This window comes from Phoca vitulina, unplaced genomic scaffold (assembly GCF_004348235.1).
Source record: "Phoca vitulina isolate PV1807 unplaced genomic scaffold, GSC_HSeal_1.0 scaffold11, whole genome shotgun sequence".
Classification (NCBI taxonomy): domain Eukaryota; kingdom Metazoa; phylum Chordata; class Mammalia; order Carnivora; family Phocidae; genus Phoca; species Phoca vitulina.
The window spans coordinates 39,768,240-39,784,963 of record NW_022589714.1 but is presented as its reverse complement, the minus strand read 5'-3'; the positions used below and the strand labels follow the sequence as shown (position 1 = coordinate 39,784,963).

General features: G+C 41.1%; 1 protein-coding gene across 4 annotated transcripts in view; it reads right to left on the bottom strand.

Annotated features, from left to right (window-relative positions):
• The window catches only part of ZNF318 (zinc finger protein 318), a 44,435-nt gene that overhangs the window by 21,850 nt on the left and 5,861 nt on the right, over positions 1-16,724 (bottom strand). For all 4 annotated transcript variants that reach the window (XR_004300195.1, XR_004300194.1, XR_004300196.1 and 1 more), the window contains exons 3-7: positions 12,812-13,451; positions 10,348-11,790; positions 7,135-7,234; positions 4,201-4,505; positions 127-330 (exon numbers count right to left, since the gene is read on the bottom strand). Coding sequence is in view for 1 of the 4 variants with exons in the window: in XM_032409778.1 (XP_032265669.1) it covers positions 127-330; positions 4,201-4,505; positions 7,135-7,234; positions 10,348-11,790; positions 12,812-13,451 (2,692 nt within the window). In the remaining 3 variants the exon portion in view is untranslated. The remainder of the gene's footprint in view (positions 1-126; positions 331-4,200; positions 4,506-7,134; positions 7,235-10,347; positions 11,791-12,811; positions 13,452-16,724) is intronic.

Genomic DNA, 16,724 nt, shown 5'->3' with positions numbered 1-16,724 from the left:
TCTTCAGATTGGGGCTCCTGCCCATATGAGAATGTTTCATTTTCCAGCTTTGTAATGCAGATGGGGGTGTAGAAGTTTGAGGGGAAGGAGGGCGAGAATGGAAATAATAGCGGGCAAGATACCTACCTGTGTGTGCTTCTTATTGTGCATATGAGTGAAGAAGTCAAACATGGTTCCACAGATGGTGTTGCAGTCTTTGCACCAGTGATTGCCAGCATCATAATACTCATAGGCAGCAACAGGCTCATCAGCCTGCTTAGCAGCTGGCTGGGGGCTCTCGGCAGGCTTGGGGCTCTTAGTATGGGAATTCTCACTGTTTACCTTTGATTCCTAGAGGGAAAACACCTGCACTCAGAAGGAATTCTAGATCTGTCTTCCTCAGAAAAAGCAGGTAGCTTACCGCAATAATCGATACAGGGCCACATGACCATATTTTCAGTGCCTACAGCTATATAAACTGGGGAAAACCTCATGAGAAATTTGTCTACAAGGCTCAAACAGATCTATAGTGCTACCTGATCATGGAGAATACATCATAATGGCAATATATTTACTTATATATCCTAAAATATTTAGAAAAATACTCAAGATTATGGAAACACTGGCTGCCTCCGGAGAGGGGAAGTAGAGAACAAGGATGGACAGGAGTCTTTTTACTATACAGCCTTTGGTAGATGTTGAATGTGTTCCCTATGCAATTAAATACATTAGTTAAATTTAGAAATCATAATGACAACTAAGAAAAAAGAAAAAACAACATGGAACAGGTAATTGACAGGTTAAGCAAATGCAGAAAACACATAATAGTGAACCCACTTATCATAGACACATGCTGGTATGCAAAACTGGAGAGCAGGGCTGGTGTTGTGCATAGATAAAGCAGACAGTCATCTACGTGGGATGACTTAAGAGAATCTGGGTAAAATATTTCAAACTGCCTAAAATACCATCATTAGAATTTAACACCTTTGAGTTAACATGAATCCTCTTTTAAAACATATCAACTCAAAAAAAACCCATTATCAACTCTTCAGACTGAGTTATCAACAATAAATACTTTAATATGAATTCATGTGTCAGCAAGCTGGGAACAAGGTACTTAGGAAGCGAGAATTTTGGTAATGTTGGGGAGGGAGGCATAGAAAACAAATAATTTGGAACAGAGGGAGGGTAAGTATGAATGAGAAGAAAAGATCAGAGAACTGGGCACATGGGCTGGTGGGAAGAGGAAGACAGGCTGGAGAAAGGGAAATTAGAACTTCAAAGATAATCTTTCCCTACTAGAGTCTTGTTCAAAAGTCACTAAAGAAATCATACCCAGCAGATAAGGGATAGGCACATGTATACACGGTTGGCAAGTATTAACTAGCACCATCTTTCTGCAAGATAATCTAGGAATACATATTACACACCTCAAAATTCTTTATACCCTTTGACCTAGCAATTCCACTCCTTGACATTTATCTGAAGTAAATTATTGCGTCAAACAGGAGGCGATTTGACTGGTTAAATAAACGTTGGTATTCGTGTAACAATAAAAAAATAAGGTCATTAAAAATGATATTATAGAAATCTATTAACATGGAAAGATGTTCATGATATACTGAAAAAATCAAGTAACTAAATACATTTGAATAATCAATAAAGATATGTAAATAGGCATAGAATGTCAAGTGTCACCTTATCTGAATAACTTTCTGTAACTACTCTATATCCCTTATCCTGTTTTTTTTAGACACTTGCCATTACCTAACCTGTACTTGTTTATTTATTGTTTATCTTCTCCTATTTCATGAGAGTTAGAACCTTGTCTATACAGTTCCCTATTATACTTCCCCCCCCCCATCTAAAATAGTGCCTGTCACTTTCTTGGAGATCAATAAATATTTGCTTAATGAATTAATAAACAGAAGATTAGTTGGAATAATATATACCAAGATATTAATGATAGTTGCCTATAGGTAGATGAATTGTGGAATTGTGTGTATGTGTGTTTATTTTTATGAAATGAATAGAAAGAGAAAGAAAACCTTAAACCAACTATGCATTTTAAAGAGAGGCAAAGAAAGAAGAAATACCAACCAGGTAGGAAAGAGGTTGTAGACACATTCCTTACTACTGAAATTAATACTGAATTGTAACATATCCATGTTGGCCTCAGAGAACAAGAAGTCTCATTCAAATCAAGGTGATCGGTCATTATGGGGCTACTGCACAAATGGGCCCCAAATAATGTATAAGTCAACTAAGGCCAGAACTTTCAAGCTCTTTTCCCATCAAAGGCCCTGAACTCAATGCCCTGGTATAAAAAGAGTATAGTCCTACCTGACTGAAAAAGAGAACTCTCCCAGGAAGAATGGAAAAATTAGAGCTTGGTTGATAGAGAATACAGAATATCCTCTTTTCTATCTCCCCAACACTAAGTGAGTATCTACTATATAACAGACAAAGTGGATGCCATTGGAAACACAAAGATACATGAGTTCTACTCTTATTCTCAGGGAGTTCTTACTTAGTGGAAGAGATGGGCATGAGAACAGACATGATCTTAATCAAGTTTTGTTTTTTTAAGATTTTATTTATTTATTTGAAAGAGAGAGGAAGAGCACAAGCAGGGGGAGCGGCAGAGGGAGAGGGAGAAGTAGACACCCCGTGGAGCAGGGAGCCCAATGCAGGGGCTCGATCCCAGGGCCCTGGGATCACAACCTGAGCTGAAGGCAGACGCTTAACCAACTGAGCCACCCAGGGGCCCCAAGAGAATCTGTCAATCTTGCACTTACATGAGATTTGAATTTAAAACTGAGTTCACTGAGTTAAGTGCAGAGGAGGCAAAGTATGAAGTATCTACTTTGCTGCTGTGGATCATGGCAGGAAAGAAGAAACGGCCAATAATGAAATTATAATGAGCAAGGGGGAAAAGAAGCATGAAATGAGGCTGAAGACGTAGGCAAGGGAGTACTGCAATCACTGGCTATATGTGGAGAAAGGATTAAGAGTGTAGTCATACAAGCAGGAATTGTAGGTGGCTTGGATGGCAATAAAGATGGTGACATGGATGAAACCGAGGTTTACATCAGAGGGAGAACTGAAAGAATCTGTCATTGATTCAGTATGGAGCAGTTAGGGAGAGGGAAGCACTAAGAAAGGTTTTCAGGTTACTGGCATGAAAATTGTTGGACAGTGGGGCCACTGAGATGGAGAACACTGAAGGCAGGAAAGAGGGAGGATGCGTACATCATTAGTTTAGTTTAGGATGTGTTGACTTTATTTTTTTTTAAAGATTTTATTTATTTATTTGACAGAGAGAGAGAGAGCGCGTGCAAAAGCAAGGGGAGCTGCAGAGGGAGAGGGAGAAGCAGGCTCCCCGCTGAGCAGGGAGCCCAACATGGGGCTCAATCCCAGGACCCTGAGATCATAACCCGAGCCAAAGGCAGACGCTCAAAAGACTGAGCCAACCAGACGCCCCAGGATATGTTGATGTTAAAGTGTCTATGAAACAATGAAGTGGAAATAGTGAGTAAAACTGTTGGACGCTCAAATTTCGACCTCACCAAACTCATCTGAGCTAGAATATAAAACCAGAAGTTGTCAGCATGGTATTTCAGCATAGACCTGGATAAAATGACCTAGGGAGAGAGCAGAATTCTGGAGAACTGGGCTACGACTGAGTCCTGCAGAACTAAAATATTTAAAGATTAGGTATAAGACAACACACAGCAAAGGAGACTAAGTAGCAGCAGCCAGCACACTAGGAGGAAAAGAAATGTGAGAGAAGCCAAGGGAGTAAAGCATTTTTAGGAGACAGTGGTTCCCGGTTTCAAATACTGATCTGAGAACTGAAGTGTATTCACTGGCTATGCAGCATGGCGGTGACCCTGTTGCTAACTGTGAATGCACAAAATGGTATATAGAAGTTACAAGAAGATTAGAAAACCATGCTGGAGTGGGTTAAGGAGGAAAGGCTAGAACAAGAACATAGAAAGCCCTGAATGCTCAGGATTTGGGATTCTACTCTGTGGGCAATGGGAACTACTAAAATTCTGAAGTAGAGTCCCATGATCTGATCTGTGCTTTACAAAAATAACTAATATTTTAAGAACAGGTTGGAAAAGGAAACTAAGGGAATGCTTAGTTAAAAGGCTTCTTTAGGAGTCCATGGAAATAAAAGATATAATAGAAACAGAAAAGCTGAGTTGTTACCTTGCTGTTGGAAGAGGAATTTGAGGATGATGACACTTTTTCTGGGCTCTTAGATTTTTCTGCTTTCCCAGACTTCTCTGTAGTCTCTTTACTATCATTTGAAGACTTTTGGGATTTATCCAAAATGTTAATTCCCAAGATCTGAGCCACTTTGTCCAGTTCAGACTGCTTCTTTTCTGCCTCTTCTGCCTCTTGTCGAAGTTCTGCAATGTCCTTCATAATGTTATCCTGAAGCCGACTCACCTCCACGAGGAGCGGGTCTTTGTGGCCATCTTTCTCCCTTCGTTTCTTGCGTAGCATTTCCCCTGAGTAGTTAAATGTCAAAAGAAAAAAACACAAGAAAAGTAAGTTAAGACAAGTCATGTTTCCATTGTAAGTAGTAATCTCCCAAGAGTTCATGGTGACAAAATCTTTTCCCTTAAAACATTCCTTCCTGGGGTGCCTGGGTGGCTCAGTTGGTTAAACGACTGCCTTCAGCTCAGGTCGATCCCAGGGTCCTGGGATCGAGCCCCGCATCGGGTTTCCCTGCTAAGCGGGAAGCCTGCTTCTCCCTCTCCCACTCCCCCTGCTTGCGTTCCATCTCTCGCTGTGTGTGTCTCTGTCAATTAAATAAATACAATCTTTAAAAAAACAAACAAACAAACATTCCTTCCTAAACGCAAGACTCTCCTTCCACATGGGCTAGTTTAGGTGAAGTTTCTTTTCTTTCTTCTTTTTTTTTAAATTTTTATTCATAAGAGAGAATGAGCATAAGCAGGGGGAGGGGCAAAGGGAGAGGGAGAAGCAGATTCTCCTCTGAGGAGGAAGCCTGACTCAGGGTTCCATCCCAAGACTCCAGGATCATGACCTAAGCCAAAGGCAGACGCTTAACTGACTGAACCACTCAGGCACCCCTAGGTGAAGTTTCTATGGAGGTAAAGGATGACTGATTACATTATCTCTTATATAGGAGTTATTAGCTAAGGATCTACAGGCAGGCTTCAGAACTCCATGAATCCCCAAAATGGTATATACAAGTTTGTATGCATTTGTCCTTATGTTGTTAACTATGAATCCAGGGGCACCTGGGTGACTCAGTTGGATAAGCGCCCGGCTCTTGGTTTTGGTTCAGGTCATGATCTCAGGGTCCTGGGATCAAGCCCTGCATTGAGCTCCGTGCTTAGCTTGGAGTCTGCTTAGGCTTCTCTCTCTCCCTCTGCCCCTCCCCAGCATGCTCTCGCTTTCTCTAAAATAAATAAATCAATCTTTAAAAAAACCCCAAACTATGAATCCAGTGGCAGTCTTCTTCAGAAAACTAAAGTATTATTCAGAAGGCAAAAACCATTCGGTCACATATTTGACTTTATCTGATTTAAGGATCCTTCACCAAAAAAAAAAAAAAAAAAAAAAAAAAAGATCCTTCACTGGTACCTGCATTGAGTGTTAGGTTTTGCCTCAGGTTCACCTAATGTTATCTCCTATTCTAAACTGCAGGTTCTCATGAAATAATCCTCACCGGATTAGTAACTAAATTTCTCATCCCTAAACAGTCTAAACCCAAACAGAAGAAATTGTATCTTCTCCCACTCTGTTCTGCCATGCTATCATCAAGCTATAATATTTAGAAGCCTTGTTATGTTCCTTCCTCAGTGTGTATGTGAATTCCTAAAAGCACAAATGAAGAGATGGAATCAAAGAGACATCATGAACATTTTTTTGTGCCAAAAGGAAGTACTCAAAAAATGATGGGGACATATCAAAGGACACAGAAGTCAACTGAAAGGGGCTTCCACTGGCGAAATCTGGGGCACTTTGGGCATGAAAATGATCAAAAGTAAATTATTAAAACTTGTTGAATGGAGAGTCCATGGGTTCACACCAACATACATGGATCAATGAATGGGAGAAGAGGGATGGGCAGGAAGCTCTTCATCACAGGAGAAAGCCAACTAATAAAAGTAGAAGGAATGATGAAATTAGAAAATCACTATTTAACATCCATCACAATAACTGATTCAGGCAAGAATCACCAATGAATGCTAAAACTAGTCAGAGGAAATTTGAGGAGTAACTGAATATTTATTCCTATAAATATCTCTCCTATAAAGTTACTTACTAATTATAAAGGATAAAATAATAACTTTCCAGTGAAGAAACCCTTGAAGACACCACCTTAACCAAATGATCAAAGTTGACATCACCAGTAATGGGACTGAAATCAACACCTGATATGAACTCAGCATCACTTCTGTGATGTTCCTGTCAAAAATGCATAACCTAAATTTAACTGTGAGGAAACACCACACAAACCAAAATTAAAGGACATTCTACAAATATGTGACTTCTTTTCTTCTAAAATGTCAACGTCATGAAACAAAGATTCAGGAACTATTACAGAAAAAGGAGAGTAAAAGAACATGACAACTGAATGCAATGCATAATCTTGCATTTTAGGGCATTAATAGGACAACCAGTGAAATAGAAATTAGATCAGTAGACTAGTATTACATTATGGTTAATTTCTTAATTTTGATAAGTGTACAATGGTTATGCAAGTGAATTCTTTATTGTTAGGAGTATGTTCACTTCATCTTCACAATGAAGTATTTAGGAGTAAAGGAGGATCATATCTAAAACTTACTCTTGAAGAATTCAGGAAAAATCACACACGTACACACACACCCCCCCACACACACACAAAGATTGAGAGGGAAAAAAAGATAGAGCAAACATGGTAAAATGCTAATAATCATAGAGAATACCTGAGAATTCTTTACACTATTACTGTAATTTTTTATTGCAACTTTTCTCTAAGTCCAATTAAGTCAAAATTTTTTTAAAAAGTAAGGCTTCAGAAGTCACTGAACCTGTCTGAGAGTCCTCACAGCTCTCCTTGAGTAGGTCTCCTACTCAAGTTACTACAAAAAGGCAGTCATGCACAGGAGTGTCTGATACCTTGTTGTTTATGAAGCCGCTCCAATTCCGTCCTGAGGTAGTACATCTTCTTCTGGCGAGCTTCCCGGTCACTCTTTAGCTTTTCCCTCTCTTCAATAACCTGCAAAGTACAACATCCTTCAGCCTCCAACATCCTCCTTTTTCTTTTTTTTTTTTCCAAAGTCTAAGAAAGAAGATTTAATCTAGTAATGATTTTTTTAAATTTTATTATGTTAATCACCATACATTACATCATTAGTTTCTGATATATAACAAACATATATACATTACATCATTAGTTTTTGATATATAACAAAGTGTATAACACCCAGTGCTCCATTCAATATGTGCCCTCTTTAATACCCATCACCAAGCTAACCCATCCCCCCCTCCCCTCTAGAACCCTCAGTTTGTTTCTCAGAGTCCATGGTCTCTCATGGTTGTCTCCCCCTCCGATTCCCCCCTTTTATTTTTCCCTTCCTACTATCTTCTTTTTTTTTAACATATAATGTATTATTTACAGGTCCGTGATTCATCAGTACAGGTCTGTGATTCATCAGTTTTACACAATTCACAGTGCTCACCATAGCACATCCTCACTTTTCTATTGCTCTCTTCCATAAGCCTTCATGCTAGATGATATCAGAATCCAAGGATCCAAATGTCTGCACACATAAGTTCTGACTTTATATCAAAGGTGATATTTCATTCTGACCCAAATTCCAGAATAAAATTATCCTTATCAGAGCTACATTGCCCCAAAAGTATTATTTTTATGCAGAAAGCACTATACTATTTTTTTCTTGGTGGGGGGGGGTAGCAGGGGCAGATGGAGAGGGAGAGAATCTCAAGCAGGCTCCACACCCAGCGTGGATCCCAACGTGGGGCTCAATCCCACTACCCTGAGACCATGACCTGGGCTGAAATCAAGAGTCAGACGTTCAACCGGCTGAGCCACCCAGCCGCCCCAGGAAGCACTATGCTATTAATGTTAACCTAAAGTTACTGACAGCAACTATTAGACAGTGGTTCTGAGCTCAAAGGGAACCATCAAGAAAGGAACTAATAAGTGTTACAGGGGATACACTGTGTTAGTTGCATTACATACATCATCTTATTTAATCCTCATGACATTATCTCTGTTTTATAGTAAGAAAACTGAGGTTGCGAAAGATCAAGTAACATACCCAAGGTCATATAGGAAGAAAATTTTTTTTTTTTTTTAAAGATTTTATTTATTTATTTGAGAGAGAGAGAATGAGAGACAGAGAGCACGAGCGGGAAGAGGGTCAGAGGGAGAAGCAGACCCCCCGCTGAGCAGGGAGCCCGATGCGGGACTCGATCCCGGGACTCCAGGATCATGACCTGAGCCGAAGGCAGTCGCCCAACCAACTGAGCCACCCAGGCGCCCCATATAGGAAGAAAATTTAAAATCCAGGGCACCTGGGTGGCTCAGCTGGCTAAGTGTCTGCCTTCAGCTCAGGTCATGATCCCAGGGTCTTGGGATCGAGTCCCACATCGGGCTCCCTGCTCAGCGGGAGTCTGCTTCTCCCTCTCCCTCTGCCCCTCCTCCCCGCTCGTGCTCTCTCTCAAATAAATAAATCTTTTTTTTTTTTAATTTAAAATCCAGGTATATAAATCAAATCAAATCAAATCAAGTAAAATCAAATCCAGGTACATATAGCCAAAAGCCCACAGTGTTTCAACTGTATTACTACTACTCGATGGAAAAAACAAATACAGCTTGTCTATAATGGACTAGTGTGGAAAACCTGTGTATTAGTGCTAGGTTCTTGAAGAAGAAGTAAAGGGAAAGCATTCAGTCTACAAACAGTGTCTGTGCAGTCTCGGGTTTTGTCTGTATTGAACCTATCCCCCTCCTTCTGGAGTTCAGAGTATCTAAGTACAATGAAAAATTAAGAAGAAGTAATTTCTGTCTTCTCAAGAATTAGCTAAATTTCCTTTAAATCGGAAAAAAAATGATTGGCCCTCCATTTTTTCCCTTTTTTTCTCCTCAGGTTTTCATTATTGTATTAGCAAACCAAATTTATACATTACATTTTTATGTTCCTAAACAAAGTGAGTTATAGTTACTAAGGACCTTTAAAATTAAGAGAACGCATTAATTTTTCCATTTGAATTTCTGCTATTCTGTATTCCTCATCCCTATTTTTTACCTGTTTTAAAACATCTAGAATTATTACATCTTTACCCCAGCCACTGCTCCCTTCCTATACCAGAGAACACAATGAACTTTCTAGTATAAAAACTTTTTTTAAAGTGTCATAAAAAAAGTATTGTTACTCCAGGACTCTAAAACAAACCAGAACAAGCAAAGCTTATTTCTTGGGTTTAATTACCAAGCAACAACCAGGTATTAGCTTTTTTTTTTTTTTTTTTTTTTTTTAAAGATTTTTTATTTATTTATTTGAGAGAGAATGAGAGACAGAGAGCACGAGAGGGAAGAGGGTCAGAGGGAGAAGCAGACCCCCTGCTGAGCAGGGAGCCCGACGCGGGACTCGATCCCGGGACTCCAGGATCACGACCTGAGCTGAAGGCAGTCGCTTAACCAACTGAGCCACCCAGGCGCCCTAGGTATTAGCTTTTAACCCTCATAATCACTATAGGAAAAGGATCCAAAACTCACTAAGATGAAAACAGGTTTACTGATTCTCCTTCACCCAATCCAATTTTGGTTCCTCATTCCCTGATGAGGTCATATTTGAAAACTTTAAGGCTCTCAAGTCCTACCCATAGTGTTCTAAGCCCAGTAATTCTGATAGAGACACTTTATATTTTTTTTAAAGATTCTATTTTTTTGACAGAGAGAGAGACAGTGAGAGAGAGAGAGCACAAGCAGGGGGAGTGGGAGAGGGAGAAGCAGGCTTCATGGAGCAGGGAGCCCGATGTGAGGCTCGATCCCAGGACCCTGGGATCATGACCTGAGCCGAAGGCAGACGCTTAACGACGGAGCCACCCAGGCGTCCCCTGATAGAGACACTTTAAAAAGAAAAAAGAAGTCAAGAACTCACAGTGGGACCTAGGGCCAGAATTTAGTTTAGTCCTAATGAGAAAACATGAGAAAAACAGAGGGGGTATATACATTACTTAGAGCGAGGACAGCAGCCTCCAAAAACTTAAAAGTAAAAGGACCTTACTCCCTCTAAAAGACAAATACCAATTTATGTTAAAATAGGAAGGCTCAGGTACAGGATGCCCAAAGCTAGTGTTTACCTTCTGCTTCTGGGAAGCACGGTTCTTCTCGTCAGAGATCTTCTCCGGATTGTATCTTATGAGTGATGGGATGGACACCTGGACAGGCACTTGAGCAGTAGGAATTGAGCTTAGCACTGACTCCTCCTGTTTGGGCTCATCAGGAGTCACAGTGGGTATCACACGGAGATTGGGACGGCTACGAGTAGCTTGTTTGGTAACGGGTATTACCCTGTGTGGTTCAGGTAGAGAGTGGTTGGATGGTTGAGAGGCGGGGTACATGGGCCACCTTGAGGCTGCATATGCCATGTAATGCCTGTAGGCATCAAAGGAAGCAGAGGGAATGGCAGGTCCCTGGTAGTTTGGAGGTATCCGAGCTGCAGCAAACTGAGAGGCCCTTGGCATATGAAACTGAGATAATGAAGCAGGATGTGGAAGTCTAATTGGGGCAGACGGGGCTGACGGTAACATGCATCTGACAGCCACAGATGACTGAAAACCACTGCCAACTACCTCTGACCCTGCAACATGACCCACTGAATGGTCAGACTTTAGGAATGGGGGGCTGTTTTTTGTGAGCAGGTAAGGATCTACAGGGGAGACTGGATGTGGATGGGACACCTCTGGGGAGTGGGTATTGCTATGGTGTGCCTCCCTGCTCTCCAGTCTGTGAGGATCTGAGGAGTGCCGATCAGCTGAGAAATGGTGGTCAACTGAGGAACAGCGGTCTGCTGAAAAGTGCCGGTCAACCGATGAACGGCGGTCAGCAGAGGAACGTGACGGTTTCTTGCCATGAAGTCGTTCCTGGGTGCGGGCGGCCAGTTTACTGATCTCTGCTACCCCGATATCCAGCCCTATGGTCTTGAGCAAGTCATGAATCTTGGCATATTCTGGATTCGTCTCTTCTATTGATTCTAGTTTTACAGCTGGAGCTGAAGAGGGCAGGGAGCTTGCCTTCTGTCTCAAGACTTCACTCGCAGAGCCCCCAAGGGGCTTTGGTGGAGATTCTGCCTTTAAATCCTCTTCTTCATCCCCATAGAGAAATTTCTCCTCATCCTCAATGTCAGGGAAACTACGGCGCCTTTTTTCCTGTGTACTGGTGGAGTCTGCCAACATGCTCAAAATGCGGGAAAAACCACTGCCATCCTGGCTAGCCCTCTCATGAGGGAGCAAGAAGTCTGTGTGTCGCTCAGGCCCCTCAGCCTTCATATTCAGTTTCTCCTTGTGGCAGAGAAAACTTCCAAACTTCTCTCTGAGAGGACTGTTGTCTTTGGGCATCCCAGGGAGAGGACCCCATTGGTAGAGGCTGCCCTGAGGTTCCTTCAGGGTAGTCTCTACCATAGTTCCCTTGTTTTCAATCTCTGAGGCAAAAGCAGCAATAGCACCACTTAGTGGAAGAGATGGGTGACCAGAGTAGACAGGGTGATCCTGGCTGGAGCTGGTACTGCTGGAAAAACTATCAAGCTGCAAAGACAAGCACAAGTGATTTAGCCTCTATGCAGAATCTCAGAAAACTAGTAATTGAGATAAATACTTAAATACTTGGTTCTTCTTGAATTAATAGGGGAATGATAAGTATGAATGAAAGGGAGGTACAGTATCCTTAGGCAGGGTCAAGATTTGGGTCTCCATCTCTCCAGATGCTTCTGCTGAAGCAAGGGGAAACACGAAATAAGGCAGACTGGCATGAATCCTCACTTTTGCCCATTTGTTGTAGTCCTTACCAAGGAATATGAATTCAAAAGGACTTTAGAGATGCTCTAGCTTTTCCATGGGTCCCTCGAAGGAGGAAAAAAAGACATAAAAGTGGAGCTGCTTTGGTTCAAGTGGGATTAGGAAACTGTGAAACCCTAACTGATCAGCCTCCCTTTGCTTCTTTATGTGCCCTTAGATACTTCTTCAGAAACCTTGGACTCCTAAGAGAATAGCTAAAAACTAGTGCTCATGCCTGATCATCTTTTCACAGATGAGGGAAAAATAACAAGGCCCAGAATGGTGGGGTGACTTGCCTAAAAATCGCACAGCAAGGGGGTGGCAGTGGGACCGGAATCAGAATCACCTGATTTCTGGTCTAGTGACCTACCACTCATGAATCTTGTCTTCTCTCTAAAGAGAAATGAGAAAAATTCAGATCATCTCCTCTCTTTGCCCTTTAAGCTTAATTTCCAAGATATCCACATTCAAAGATTCCTACAGGGCTACCCAATTTAGAGAAAAAACTTACAATAAATACTCAAAAGTGTTTATTTAGAAAGCCTAATATATGACAATAGAAGCCCTCTACTTCGAGGGCTTCGAAGTATGATTGCACTGTAAGGCCTACAGTTTCCTTTGGAGAATCCTGGAAGATAGAGCTCATAGGCATAACAAGGTTGGTCCAGGATATATTACAAAGATACCGTTAGGGACACACACCCCCAGAAAAGTAACCAAGTTTCAAGATATTAGAGGGACTAGCAAGAGATCCTAGAAATGAAGCAGAGACCTGAATGGAAGGCTCCATGTCCACCTCAATCCGTTTCTTCAGAATTGACTTCTTGGGCATCACAGATACTTCCTCAGGCCGATGTAAAGAATATCCTGGCTCCGATGCTGTTAGGACACCCGACAGTCCAGGAATGGGACAGCTAGTGTCACCACCATCAACTCCAACCAGCTCCTGACTCAAGCTCCTACTTCGTTCCTCCTCTTCCTCTCGTTTTCGCCTGGCAAGGTCCAGCTCTCGAAACTCAGGGTCTAGAAACCTAGGGCTTGGGCTTCGTCTACGCTGTCGATAGTTGCGGGTCCCTGATGTAAAACCTGAGTGATCACCTCCCATGCTGTGTATCTTCTCTGTGTCATCGTAACGGGGCCGTTTGGCCTCCCGACTCCTTTCCTCGGGTCGTATGGAGTAGGAACCTTTGAGTTTATCTCTATTCCTTTCTGTTCCCCGCAACAGCTCATCATGACAACTGATATGGGGACTATAATCAGAACGATGCAGGAAAGTTTCTCTTGTCCGGTAGTCCTCATCAAGTTGTCCTAAGAACGGACTAAGAGGTCCCTCCTCCCGGGAAATATATCGTTCAAGACCTCGAGAGCATTGGGAACTTCGAGTGAAGACAGAATCATCAGTCAGGTCATCCCTGAGGGAAGAGACAAGCATCACTGAATACAATGGACTTAGAAACAGCAAGACCAGACAAGACTAAGAGCCTGACATTCAGCCAAGGGGCTACAAAATACTTAAGACAAAACACAATCATGAAGTCCAAGAACAAACCTATAGAACATTTCTTTTCCCTTTCTCCAGGGCACAAGCAGCTTCAGCCTCTAACCAAGGAGAGATATTACTAGTCTGTCTAGACAGAGCTCTTAGGCTAATCTCTTTGACTAGACTTTGGAGATGCAGAATATCACACTAGGGTTTGGGAGATGTGAAAATACCACTACCAGACTACAAAAGGCCCTGGATTGAACAACTCCACACTAGCTTAAATTCTAGCTCTTTGCTACCAAAAGTGTGATCTGAATCAGCAGCATCTGTATTACCTAGGAACTTTTTAGAAATGTGGATTCTCAGGCTCCATACAGGCCTCCTGAATCAGAACCTGCATTTTAACAGGATCTCCAGGTGATAGGTATGCACTTTAAAATTTGAGAAACACCAGGCCAGATCAATGATTTTCAAGCTATGTTCTTCTTTTTTTTTTAAACCTAAACTCCTTTTTTTTTTTTTAAGATTTTATTTATTTGACAGAGAGAGAGATTACAAGCAGGGGGAACATAAGGGAGAGAGAGAAGCAGGCTCCCGCTGAGGAGAGAGACCGACGTGGGGCTTGATCCCAGGACCCTGGGATCATGACCTGAGCCGAAGGCAGATGCTTAACCGACTGAGCCACCCAGGCGCCCTCAAGCTATGTTCTACAGAGATTCTGAAGTCTGCTCAGGAGCTGCCTAAAAGAAAGACATGCTAAGAAAGCAGAGCCTGGCAGCACCTGGGTGGCTCAGTCAGTTAAGCATCTGACTTCAGCTCAGGGTCTTGGGATGGAGCCCCACGTTGGGCTCCACGCTCAGTGGGGAGTCTGCTTCTCACCCTTGGCCTCTTCCCCTCCCCTTGCTCATGCTCTCTAATAAATAAATAAAATCTTTAAAAAAAAGAAAAGAAAAAAAAGCAGAGCCTGCACGGCTCTGGGCCTTCCACCTCACCAAAACTGTACTAGCTCCAATTTTATCTGTTTATGAGATGAAGTTCTATATATCATTTGGAAAAGAAGTGTTTCACTGTGGGGGAAGTTTTTTTAAACTACTGAGCTACCTTACTGGCATTTTCTCACAAGTTTTAGAAGGTTCTCCAATGCTTTGTTTTGCTAGTTCACATATTAAAAACCACAAAATTCCTTCCACAGCCTATTTAATTCCCTTTTTCTACTTTGCTTGGATATCCACAAGCATCTGCTAATCCTGGGTGTGGGAAAAAGTATGTGGCGGTTTGGCTCACTATATATTTTCATTTCATAGAAATAAAACGATCTTGGACCTTTGTGGCGTGAAGATAAAAATATAGGCTGGGACACTTGTCCTTTTTCAGTTCAGAGCTCTATACCACACACAGTAGTCCTAATCTTTTTGGGTACTGTGTTCACAGAGCTTCTACTGCCCAAAAAGAAAATTTCTGATTTAATCACAGATAGAAATAAAGATCCTACAGCACTTTGAGCATACAACTTTTAAATAATCTGAATGAAAAATTTACAGGTTACTCACATTCCACTCACACTGGTGTTTGCTACAGTTTCTAGTACCTACCTCTATTTTTTGAAAGTTTCTAAGAAATAACTTTTCTTTCATTTTGTTTGTTTTTTAGTTGCTTTCTCTGGGACTGAGTTAGCAGAACATCGAAGAGTTGCCTTTTCTTATTCACCAGTCCTGCCTTTGTTCAAAGTTTTAGACCTGGATAACAGCTATAAATAACTTTATGAAAGACTTTTATTACAGATAAACTTTATCACCTCTGCTAAAAGAATGCCACCCATGGGAATCCAGGTTCCTATAACTCACCTCTTCCCCAAGAGTCTGGGGAATTTTGAGGTTTCAATATAATATAAAATAGGAAAAAAATGGGATTGAAGCAAAGATGATCTCTGAAATCAAACATAACTAGAGTAAAACATTTTACTCTATAGGTCTGTCAGCCATGAACATACCTATTTCCAGGGAGGAATGTCCATGAGTTGCTCCATTGCTATACTACCATCTACCATAAAAAACTCTCTGATTGTATTAGTGTAGGGGGGAAAAAACACAGGTTCCACAGGTAATGGCAAATTCATCCATACTTCCATGTTCAGCTCCACACTAAAACTATTACATATTACCACCAAATGACATACCAGCTCAAAATCTAATCCAGCCCTGAATATCAAGAAGTCAGAAATAATGAAATGTGTCCCAGAGAGTCTCGGTCAAGACTTGTAATCTCCAGCAAAAGGAGGCAAAAAAACAATGAAAAAAGGCACATTAACAGTTAAAACAATGAGCTATCATGTAAACACAGCCAGAAATTAAGTTGCTTATTAGAAACTCATGTCCTCTTTTCCCAGATCTCCCAAAGGATAAGAGAAAGAACTGGCTGCAGTAAAAGTAAACCCTAAAAAGGTCCCCATACCCTGTAGCTCAGAACAGTCCAGGGACACACTCTGAAAGCTTTAGTTAAATCCAACTCTTTTCTAAAATAAGGTCTATCTATTTAAAAAATTGACTGTTGGATGTAGGTGATGAGTACACGGGGGCTCTCTGTACTATTCTACTTTTTTTTTTAAGATTTAATTAGCTTTATTAAGCTATTCATGAATTGGGCAGCATCTCATCTAGCAAGTAGAGGGGAGCTCCCTCTCTGTACTTTGTATTTATGAATTGCATTAAATAAGTTAAAAAAACATATCATATATATCCACATAAAAGTTTACACACCAATTGTTCATAGTAGCATTATCCACAATAGCCAAATAGTGGAAACAACCCAAATTTATCATCCATTCATCACTGATAAATGGATAAACAAAACACATACAATGAAATATTACTGGCAGTAAAAAGGAATGAAGTACTATTATATGCTACATCATGAGTGAGTCCTGAAAAACATCATGCTAAGTGAAAGATGCTAGTCACATACAGAATGTCCAGAATAGGCAAATCTATTAGGGACAGAAAGTAGATTAGTGATAAGCTATGGCAGGTGGTGGGGTTAACTAATAAACAGCTAAGAGTACAAGTAATAAAACTGTTCTAAAATTGATCATAGTAGTGGATTCACAACTCTGAGAATATACTAAAAGTCACTGACCTGTATACTTTAAATGGGTGAATTTTATGGTATGTGAATTATGGCTCAATAAAGCTGTTAAAAAATGTAT